The 12,172-nt window shown below is 45.4% G+C and overlaps 1 protein-coding gene across 3 annotated transcripts in view; it reads right to left on the bottom strand.

Annotated features, from left to right (window-relative positions):
- XIAP (X-linked inhibitor of apoptosis) overlaps nucleotides 1-12,172 on the bottom strand; it is a 77,427-nt gene that overhangs the window by 26,863 nt on the left and 38,392 nt on the right. For all 3 annotated transcript variants that reach the window (XM_082262554.1, XM_082262552.1, XM_082262553.1), the window contains exons 3-4: nucleotides 5,482-5,581; nucleotides 2,211-2,289 (exon numbers count right to left, since the gene is read on the bottom strand). In XM_082262554.1, the coding sequence (XP_082118680.1) occupies nucleotides 2,211-2,289; nucleotides 5,482-5,581 (179 nt within the window). The remainder of the gene's footprint in view (nucleotides 1-2,210; nucleotides 2,290-5,481; nucleotides 5,582-12,172) is intronic.

Here is a 12,172-nt window from a genome sequence, read left to right on the forward strand (position 1 = left end):
CTGGTTTACCCCTTGGGCATCTATCAATTACTCAAATATTAGTTTTAGGTGAACTAACCCTTTAAATAAATAAATACTGGTAAATACTTTTACAGTAGATGGTCTAAACCAAGGTTTCTCAACCGGGGGTTTAGCGGAATCCTAGGGGTTGCATGACAGGTCCTCAGGGGTTCAGCCGCAATCTAACCATCAATAGCAGGTAGCTGATGAGTAGATCACATCCCCATTGCCTAGACATGCAGAGTTACGCAGGGAAGCTGACTGAAATAGTGCTGGCCGAGGCGTGCTGTTCACCGACGGCCTCTCCTCCCCATCCCAGGTGCTTGTACTGTATGTCACGTGGGTTGGATAAGAGTCGGTGAGGGGCCAGCACTATTGCCTGCATGAGAAGAAAACTGGTACTGTAATGTGCCCTGCCCCCCTCCCCCATTAAATGTACCCTGCACATCTCCCAGGTAGCGCGCCCTGACGATCTCCCAGGTAGCGCGCCCTGACGATCTCCCAGGTAGCGCGCCCTGACGATCTCCCAGGTAGCGCGCCCTGACGATCTCCCAGGTAGCGCGCCCTGACGATCTCCCAGGTAGCGCGCCCTGACGATCTCCCAGGTAGCGCGCCCTGACGATCTCCCAGGTAGCGCGCCCTGACGATCTCCCAGGTAGCGCGCCCTGACGATCTCCGAGGTAGCGCGCCCTGACGATCTCCCAGGTAGCGCGCCCTGACGATCTCCCAGATAGCGCGCCCTGACGATCTCCCAGGTAGCGCGCCCTGCCGATCTCCCAGGTAGCGCGCCCTGCCGATCTCCCAGGTAGCGCGCCCTGCCGATCTCCCAGGTAGCGCGCCCTGCCGATCTCCCAGGTAGCGCGCCCTGGCGATCTCCCAGGTAGCGCGCCCTAACGATCTCCCAGGTAGCGGGCTCCTCTGACCCCTTGTGCTCCTGCTTGCTGACCTCCTTTACTCAGCCCTGCTGCACCCCTGTACACTGCTTAACAAGTTTGAATATGTGTGTGTGAACAGAAAAAAAAAAAAACACAAGCATAAGTTTCACACTAAATAGGTACTATAAGGGCTCTTTCACACGGGCGTTCCTTTTTTTTTGCCCGATCAGGTCCTTTTTTTTTTTTTTTGTAACGGACACGGATGACACTTGTGTCATCCGGTCCGTATGTCCGTTTTTCATCCCATCCGTTTGCGGATGAAAAACTGACATAATGCATGTCTATGTAAATACGGATGTCTGCGGATGACACCACTGACATCCGTTTTTGCTTCCGTTCCGTTTTTTGAAAGGAAGAAAAAATAGGGTTCTCCTCCGTTCAAAAAAACTGAACTGAACTGACAAAAAACGGATGTCAGAGGATGATCATCCGATGACATCCGTATTTACATAGAGATACATTATGTCCGTTTTTCATCCGCAAACGGATGGGATGAAAAACGGACATACGGAACGCCCGTGTGAAAGAGCCCTTAATATTGATTCTATTATTTAATGTTACTTCAAAAAAATAATAGTTGTTATATCAACCGCTCGCTGATCGCACCAATGTTCTGTAAGCTGTAGATGTGAACACTATTTCAGGGGTTCCCTGAGATCTCAAACCTTTAAGACCCGGTTCACACTTCTGCGTGTGCCGGGTTCGCATGTAATGTCGGAGCGCACTGCTCCGACATGACATGCGATCAGCTGTGCGGTGCGAGTTTAGCCATACAGTTTGTATGGCTAAATTCGCACCGCACCCGCAGCAAAGACGCACAGGAGGCATTTTTGCTGCCGCATCAGGATCGGATCGCACAGCGGTTCACACTTGTGCGATCCGATCCTGTGCGAACTGCACGATCGCACTGCGATATGCGATCAAACTGGGGGTGTCGTTAAGATTACATTGACACCCCCAGCGGATCGCATATGGCAGTGTGAACTGCCGGGGGTGCGTGTGCGATGCAGGAACAGGCTGCGAATTCGCAGCCTTCCCGCATCGCAATAGTGTGAACCGAGCCTTAATAAGTGTTCCTCCAAGGTAAAACGATTGAGAAACCCTGGTCTAAACAATGACACCTCTGTAGAAAAAAAACAAACAGTATCCACGTGATACTCACACCCTGGGGCGTGGAATAGGCTTTACCAAGAAAAGTACTTTTATGACGTAGATGCAATTAGCAAACTGAGTTGTTTGGTTGGAATTTAAATCATTCACAAGCAGAAAACTTACCAGCCTAGACGGCAGAGGTTTGGTTAGCTGTACAGTGTTAATAAAATGCTTCCCCTTCTCATCAACAAGAAACTTGCATCTGCAATAACATAAGTAAATTACAGACAATCATAAGAAGAAAATAAAAGCACACTGTTATGTTAAACCTCAGAAAATGCACCCAAAATTTCAGTTCATCCTGTCCCGAAGTTTTCTCAGGCAAACCCCAAGGGTAGGAGACCTGATCTTTCTCTGCTGCAGTTTACAGTTAACCTACAGGTCTCTTCCCCATCCCACCCTGTTATTGGACAGTGAAAGAAGGAGGAGCATACTGATGCGCTCACCTCTCTGTCACTCTGCACTCCTCTCTGTCAGTATGTTTCTTGCACTGCATCACAACTGATTGGTTGTGCTGTGTCCCCCCTCCTCCTTTCTGATCTTTGATATATAGGGACTGCAGCAGGTTTAAAGTGATTGTGAATGTATTTATAAAAATAAAAAACCAAACAGGTTTAAACTCTTATCTGCTCTGTCAGTGTAGCTACTGTACATCTGCAGAACAGCTTTTTATGTTGAAAACAAACTTACTGGCCAGGTTAGAGGGAACAATTTCCCCAGGTTACCCAAAAAGGGAGAGGGGAGGGAGGTTTGAGACTGGCACAGAAGTCTAGGCCTGGCGGGGAAGAGGAGAACCCCCGCCACAGGGAGTACCTGTGCCCCACACCAAGCTCAAGAGAGGAGGGGACATCTACTTACTTATCTAGGGAACTGTGAGTAACATTCATGAAACAGATCCTCCTCACCACCAAAGTGGAGGGGCTGTCGGCCAGTGTAACACTGGGACATGGATGTGAGGTCCCCGGTCATGTGTCCCCAAGACATTTATTTGCTGGCCGCCCCGGTCCAGGATTGGACTGTCCCAGCCGACCCAGAGCAAAGCATAAGGTCTGCATGCACTCATTGATCAGACCGAGGTGATCATTGGATCTAAAATATCCAGCTGGTCACCCAGCCCAGCTGTTGACTGAAAATCAGAGGAAAGAAGAAAAAACAACTATGGAACCACAGGTCCCAGCAGGGAGCTAGGTTCTCACACCTACACTGGACAGAAATAACTAAGCTGCCTATAGCAGAGAGGGGGTTTTTATCAGCTAGGACTGCCCATAGGCATAGGTGTGCTCTTTGTCTGCCTAGTGTCCTACTCCTGGAGGTGGCGCTATAAACTCTTTGGTCAAGTATATGAACAGGCTGAGTCTGTCAATGACCGTAAGAAAAAAATGTTTTCTTTTGAGTTTAATACTGCTTTAATAAAGTCACTCCACTTTCAAATTGTTCAGAGTAGCTTACACTTACCAAAGGCCTGCTCCAAAGAAACCACTAAAAAGGGGAGAATATTTTTTAAATCGTTTAGGTATGCTGTGTGGATGGGAAGACATAAACATACAGTGGGGTTTTCTCAAATTTGACAAAATTTGTTCAAAGTGGAACTACACTAACCTGACATTCAAGGAAACCCCTGCTTACTATAAGAGAAAGTGGCAAGTTTTAGCAAGCTGAAAATGTCCTGAAGAAAACAGTTTGATTGAGTATAGAGTACACACAACAAAGAGAAATATAGAATGTAGGACAACTATCCTGTATGACAGCTGTGCCACAAAGCTGGCAGATGATTTTGATTTTTTACAGCACTGGTATATTACACATCACTTGAAAAGATTACAAAGAACCATTTGTGATAGTTCCTTTAGAGGTGCTCACATACCAATGTCCTTACCACCTTGCCACACACTCACACTACAGGGAATTTTTGAAAGGAAGCCAAAAGAAATACCAGTATGTTTTTGGTTTGTGGGAGAAAACCCACCAAACTACATGCAGCGAACATACTTGGTGTGATTTAAACTGAGGAACCAGATCTGCAAGGCGAGTGATAACTGGGCTACGGATTTGCATTTTTTCCCAAATCAACCTTTATTCAAAAGGTAACACAGTTCTTGCCAATGTAAAAAAAATTAGGGATCAGTTCATATTTTCAGAGGATATTAAAGGTGATCTAACACCCTACACTCTTCCTACCCCAGTCATGTGGTGGCATTGACCAATCGTAATTGCTCTGATCCCTCCAGGAAGCCCTATAGAAAGAAGGGGAAAACAGCAGGGATTTCAAATCCCAGACGGCTACACCGACTATGTGGGAACTGACAGCGCATCACCCACGGAAGTACAATGGGGGCTAGGGGGAAAAAACTGTTGGGCAGGGTTTATGGTGTTAAATCACCTTTTCATTTTTGCTTAGAAGGTCAACTAACACTTTAACCACTTATGGACTGCCCCGCATAGATATACTGTGGCAGGGTGGCCCTTCTACGCGAAATCACATACCTGTACGGGATTTTGTTCACAGGGTATGGGACGCGCATCACCACCGACCCGCTCCCACTGTGACTGGACACAGCAGATCCTGCCAATCATTCACAAGAGAGGAAGAACTGCGGTCGTCCTATGTAAACAAGGCAGACCGCTGTTCTGTCAGAGCGGAAGATGGAGATCTTGTGTTTCTGCTAAGCAGAAACACAGATCTCTGTCTTCCTCCAGTTAAGCCAGCCCCCACAAGGTTAGAAAGCACTCCCTAGGAGCACACTTAACCTTTGATCACCCCTGATGTTAACCCTTTCTCGGCGATTGTCATTAGTACAGTAACAGTGCATTTTTTTTTTTTTTTTTAGCACTGATCACTGTAATAGGGTTGGTCCCCAAAAGTGTCAGTTAGGTGTCAAATTTGTCTGCCACAATGTCGCAGTCCCGCTACAAATCGCTGATCGCCGCCATTACTAGTAAAAAAATGAATTCCATAAAAATATCCCTTAATTTGTAGATGCTATAACTTTTGCGCAAACCAATCAAAATACACTTATTGGGATTTTTTTACCAAAAATATGTAGCAGAATACGCATTGGCCTGAATTTATGAATAAATGGGATTTCTTACATTTTTAGGGGTTATGTTTTATAGCAAAAAGTAAAAAATATTGTTTTTTTTTTTGTTTATAGCACTAAAATCAAAAACTGCAGTGGTGATCAAATACCACCAAAATAAAGCTCTATTTGTTGGGGAAAAAAAGGACATACATTTTATTTAGGTATATTGTCGCACGTCTGCTCGATTGTCAGTTAAAATAACACAGGGCCGTTTCGCAAAAAAATGGCCTGGTCATGAAGGGGTAAACCCTCTGGGGCTGAAGTGGTTAAGAATCAGAGTAGGTTAAATTTGCCATCAAATTCATCTCTATTACCCTGGGTAGAATCTTGCATGTAGTTCCCATGGATCATCTCTTGGGTTCCAATCTTTCAACTCCCCTCCACAATGAAAACATTTTGTTGCATCTTGCTCACCTACCATAAAAGGTAACAAAACAAAGTTACAGTAATATATACTTTGGTTAGTTTAACATAGTGCCCAACTGGAGAGACTGTCATTGTGGGTGAAAGTGACAAACTGTTGCAGGTTTAAATTGCATTTGTTTGTAGGTACATACAGCAACCTATCATATCTTCACATCAGGGCACCATCACATATTCCAATGAGCCCTGCCAAAAGAATGCAGAGGAGGCAGAATGTGGCAGGCAAGTTTTAGCACTATAAGAAAGCGCCAGTTTCGCCTGTCAAAAAGACCTGAGATTTGGCTGATAGCAAGCCTTCCGAGGTACTTCTGCAAATAAGTGGCACTTCAGATGCTTGCACGTCATACCTGCAACAGTTTGTTCTATTTCCTCTCAGTAACAGTATCTTTAACATTAATTAGGTCCAATTCTAAAATGTAAAATAATTAGGTGTTCCAAAAATCTATCTATAGTTTGTAAACGCTATAACTTTTGCGCAAACCAATTAAAATACGCTTTTTGGGATTTTTTTTTACCAAAAATATGTAGCAGAATACAAAATTGGCCTAAACTGATAAAAATAAAAATTCGATTTTTTTAAACTTTTTTATTGGGAATATTTTATAGCAGAAAGTATAATATATAAAGCGTTTTTTCAAAATTGCCGCTCTTTTTTGTTTATAGCGCAAAATCTAAACACCGCACAGGTGATCAAATACCACCAAAAGAAAGCTCTATTTGTGGGAAAAAATCATCAATTGTATTAGGGTAAATCAACGGCAAAATTTGTCGTTAAAGTAACGCAGTGCCGAATCGCAAAAAATGGCCTGGTCATTAAGGGGGTAAAACCTTCCGGAGCTGAAGTGGTTAAATAAACCCCACTGTTATCTTGTCCTTCAGAGAGAAGTAATTGCGTCTTTGTAAAGGCCCTTTAACCCTTCAGGTCTACCTTGCAGGGGTTCCCCTGCCACTTTTTCTACCGTCACAGTGAGTAATAAAATCCCTAGTAACAGAACATAAGCGGAGCAGTCACTTTCTTGGTCATGTGACAGTGCTCAGTCCTAGTGATTGGCTGTTGAGAAGAACATTGTAACAGAAGATGAGGTCACATGCTTCCCCATATCTGAAGGCATCTGGTATTGTCCCCTCCTGCGACAAAAATATAAGTGGCGAGGAAGCACTGGTATGGTGAGTGTAAATGAGCTGAGTGGGCCGCTTACAATGACACAGTCACTTTGCTATGGATGGGTAAGGTGACCATTTCTCTTGCATGTTAAATATCATATATACCACACAGGTAAAAATATTTCACAATAATGCCTTAACATTTCCTTCTTTAATGGATCAAGAAACATTATTACATCCTGTACCAACCAATAAAACAGCTTCAAAAGCCACCAAACATATGTGGTGTGACTAGCCTTATTCAGACAGGCGCTGACACCCGTCCTACAGGCAGGCTGCCTTTGTTTTGGCATCTGCACCTGCTCGGAGCTACATGAAGACAGCCAATCGATTTGGATGCAGGTGCAGGTGTAGCAGCTGCACAGACTCAGCTGCATGTCAAAAACCTGAAAGCCAACAGCCCTGCAGGAGTGGCTGCACAACACAAAACATATACTGGGGTCAATTCACTAAGATAAATACTGTGTGAATTTTTGCATTAAAATTACTAGTGTTTTATTAATTTTAGCAGCAGGCAATTCACTAAAAAAAAAGTGTGTTAATTACTGCATCTTTTCATTTTGTGTATTTCGCTGCAGCCAAACATCCAGTCTGCAGTAAGGTAAGGTGTAAAAAAAAAAAAAAAAAGCACAAAAGTTAAACATTTAGCAGCAGTATTACTGGTGCTGCTAAATGTGACAGCTCTTGCTCAGGGCTACAATTGCCAGGGAGTTGGCACCCATGGGTTATTCAGTTGTTAGACAGGTGAATGAAAACAAATAAAGCGAGAACAGCGTTTAAAAAAAATATGCTTAGGGGTTCCACCACAATCCACATCAGGCCTTTATCCAAGCATGCAGAGGGGGGCTCATCAAATTCTCAAATCCATTTAGCAATAAGAGGGCCCCCAGATACTTGATTCCCCAATGTAAGTGAACAAGGGGTACATATGGTCATGTTCATATTTGGTCAAAGACATCGACCAGGTGACCACACCCCTTTGTTAACTTTTGCGGCCAGGACCCAGAGATGTCATTTAGCGGGAGAGAAAAGACAGAACCAGACATGTCTCGGATGGTGTCTCAGCGGGTGGACATGCATTATTCATTTTGACTGACATGGACTTGCATCGCTGGATGATGTGACTGATGGTAGATGTACATTGTAGGACTTTTTTTTTTTTATAATAAAACTTTTGTAAAAAATTGTGTTTTTTTTTTTACTGTATAAAAGAAAAGAAACAGGTGGTATCTGGGGCCCCTTTATTGCTACAGATTCCAATAAACCCACACTTGCAGACCCCCACAACCCCTGGTCCAGGGTTGTGAGGAGAAAGACCTTGTCCTCATCAACATGGGGACAAAGTGCTTTGCTGGGGGAAAGGGAGTCGCACACTGCCAAGGTACCCCTCAAGAGCATGTTGCTTGGTACGGTTCAGGAAGGGGGGAGATAGTGCACGCTTGTCCTTCTCCTTTCTTGCATGCTCAGCTAAGGGTCTGGTATAGAATTTTCATGCAAATTTTGATATGAGAATTTGTCCGTGCAGCTACTTCACTATAGGCTGCCTGCACTAAGCTTGGGGGAGAGGTAGATGCCAAATGAAAGGCAGCCTGCAAGCAGGAAAAGTGCCAGCACCGGTATGAATGAAGCCTTATTGTTTGTTGTTGCACCTGCCTCAGCTCTGAGCTGCGCTCAGGCAGCCTATATATGCAGACGGATATGGCTGGATGTCAAAATTTGACATGTGTGCAGGAGTGGGTGCACAGAATCAAATGCACACTGCCTGCATTAGGATACATGCATGCGCTCCTGCATGCATGTCTAATTTTGGAGTGTCCATGCAGCCGCTGAATCAACTTCTATATGCTGCCTACATGCAGTTCGGGGGGGGGGGGGGGGGATGCATCCGGCATGCAAAAACTGGATTTTTGTTACTTCTTAAAATCCCTTTCTCTTCATTGATGGACACACCTTCTCTAAGGTTTATAGTGTCACCTACAGGATTATGAAATTTGACAGAAAACATACACACATAGCGCCGCCTTTGGGTAATCCTACCTGGTATAAACCCCCCTCTCTGCTATATGCAAGCCAGTTAGTCACGGAGCAGTACAAAAAACAGACCAAATGAGGGGTGAAAGGGATTTAGGGGTGAGAAACAAATACAGTTTTCGCTTACGTTCATTGACAGACACAGCTTCTATTCGTTCTTGACCAAAGGGACATCCAAAAGCAGTGCCTCAATGGAGGAGTGGGGAGCTAAGGCAGAAGCCAACAGGCAAAACAGGCAATCCAGTGAAAGAAATCCCCCTAACTAGGGGAATGACGAACCTCAAACAGCCGCATGCGATAAAACTTGAGGCCCCAACAAGCATCCAAAGATGCAAAATTAACATTGCACAGACGACCAGGTAGCCACCCTGGAAACATGAGACACAGACGTCTGACATGAGAACACACACTAATTGCCCTGGTAGAAAGCTTCATAAAGCGGAGGGTAGAAGCCTTAAGCTGGATAAACTTTATAAAATTGTTTTTGTTCAATTTCCTTTAGATTTACCTTCAAGTAGTGCAAGGGCCTGCCTGATTGCATACAATTTGAAAGTGTTTAGGTTTGACCTCATATATGGTTTTGGTAAACCTAAAGGAAAGTTGTAAAAGAAAACTATAAAATTGTATCGCGTGTTGCCAGCTTAACCCTTATGACATAAGCATCAACCATCGTCTGCCTGAGCCATCGAGAAACAGCAGAACAAGAGGTAGTGATGCCTATACATGGATCAGCCATATTCACAAAAAGAGAATCCAAAAACATGAGGGGAGCCACAGTGGACAGATGCACATCCCAGGAGTGCAGCACAATCTCTTTAGGGTGCAAAGGACGTGGACACAGAGAAGGAATGACCATATCCTCAATCAAATGAAAATCAGATACCACCTCAGAAGAAAGGAGACGTGCCTTATCCCTGTGTAAGGAAGACTTACAGGACAAGGCCGAAAATAGCAAAGCAAGGAAACTTCTCTGAGGATTTCAAAGAAGGCTACTAAAGAAAAAAACAACTAAATTCTGGCGCCAATGGGGAACGTACAGGGCCTGCCACAATAAGAATCCCTTGAACAAAAGGTACCAGCAGGAAGCGTGTGGCTAAGGGACAGAGGAAAAAAAACAAGGGAAGAAACTGAACCCTTAACGGTACTCAAGGCAAACTTGTGTACAAATCCTCATTGGAGAAAGGCCAAGATCCAAGCCATTGAGAAGGCAAGTGAAGGGACACCCTTAGCCTCACACCACAAGATATAAAACTTCCAAGTGCGATGATAATTCTTCCAGCAAGTAGATTCATGGCTTACAGCATGGCAGGAATCTCAAACCTGACAATGCCCTGGCTCTTAGAACCTGGCTTTTAGCAGCAAAACAGGGTGTCCAATCAGCCCTGGACAGGAAATTTTGCCTTATGAGGCAACCACCAGGGAGCGTCCACAACCAGCAGCACCATTTCAGCATACCAGTGTCGTTAAAGCCAACCTAAGATGACCAGAAAACTGGAATCCCTTTGGCCTCTATCCTGCACAGCAGACAAGGGAGAAGCTTGAGAGTAGGGAACAGATGATAAAGACTCCACAAGGCCACCAGGGGCCCGCTGTAACCACCAAAGAATCCCTTACTCTCACCAAAAATGAATATTACTTTCCTATTGAGAAGAGATGCCAGGAAAACCACATCCAGGGCGTGCAACCGTAGACAGAGCCGTCAAAAAAACACCTTTTGGGTGGAGAGACCACTCTCCCTGCATCCAGAATCTGCTGACACAGGTAATCTGCCTGCCAGCTTCAGACACCTGTCAATACACGGCAGAGAGAGCTGCTGCTGGAAGCTCTAACCTACTAAAGGATTTTGAAAGCTTCCAGTGCTGCTGCACTCCTCATGTTGCCCTGATGGTTTACAGGCACCTACGTAGACGTGCAAACCACTGCTTGCGACATAGACAGATAGCACAAAGCTCTAGGACATATATTGGTACTCAAGCCTCCTCCGGCATCCAGCAGCCTTGAGCTGACCTCAGCCCCAGGATTCCTCCCCAGCCAAACAAGCTTGCACCTGTAATCACCAAAGGCCGGTGAAGCAGAAAAAAAAAGACTTCTAGTCCAAAAGCGAGGTAGACCGGAGCCGCCAGACCAGAGAGATCCTGGCCCTCTTGGCCAGCCAAAACTGAATGACCAAGAACAGAAAAGATTTGTCCCACAGGAAGAGGTTGTCCTCCTGCAGACCCCTTACATGGGACTGCCTCAATGGCGGAAACCACGAGGCATAGAATCTGCTGGCAGGATCTCAGGGAAGTTCGCCTGCTGGCCTGCAGCTGCCAAATTGCTAACCAGACCCTCCAGAGCTCTTTCAACAGAAGGATAACTTTGACCTGCACTGAGTCTAGGGTCAAACCCAGACACCACAACATCCTAGTTGGGGTAAGAGTGGGCGAACCAAGGTTCAGTACCTATCCAAAGTCCTGTAGAATGTGCAAGAGAATGCCACATCACCCAGCAGTGCTAAATGAGTCTCGACTTAAAAGAGGAGATTGTCCAGCTAGCCAGCACACCAATCCCTCATCTCATCAACGCCAGGAGCAGAGCCAGCACCTTTGTAAAAACCCATGGAGCAGAGGCTGGGCCAAAGGGGGAATGCCACCAACTGAGAACGAGTGTCCCTCACCTCAAGAAAAAGAGGGGATGGTGCCCAGCACAGATAGGAACATGCAGGTATGCATCCTTGAGGTCTATGGAGTCCAGGAAATCCCTCAATGAAGGGAGGCCACCCTCGAATAAGTGGATTTCATCATAAAACTCTGCACATCTCCAAGGCAATTCAGGGACTGGATGTCCTGGCTTGGACGAACACCTTCCTTCTGGAGAACTGTAAAAAAGTAGTAAAACCCATGAACCCTCTCTGGGTCTGGAACTAGGGTAGTCACTCTTTATAGCAGAAGACCTTGCACCGCCCTGAGAAGACAAGGCTTTTTTAGCCATCTGGTCCACAGACCAACAATGAAGCCAGAGCGCTTTCCAGAGCACCACAGCGGAGATGGAGAGGTAGGAAGCAATGTGATTGCAGCCAGGGACTACAGCCAGGGACACAGCACACATGTGCTTGAGGCGTTAAGCCAGCTGGTCTGCAAAGACCACGACACCCGGAAAGACCTACTCCTGACTCTGTCCGTCTGTCTGCTGGGACCTGAAAGGAAGGTAACTCCTCCACTAGTATCCTATATGCCTATATAAACAAGAGACAGGAGGGTTCATGACATAGGAATAGATCCACTTCCCTAGAAGGGGCTTCCCAAAATGTGTGATGTACCAAAAATGCTCTGGGATTACCAACAGACACACCAGACGTTTCCCACTATGTGAAAACAGGCAGGGCAAGGAAAGCCCTTAGCAGCACAA

Source organism: Pelophylax lessonae (genome assembly GCF_965119305.1).
Source record: "Pelophylax lessonae genome assembly, chromosome: 7".
NCBI lineage: Eukaryota > Metazoa > Chordata > Amphibia > Anura > Ranidae > Pelophylax > Pelophylax lessonae.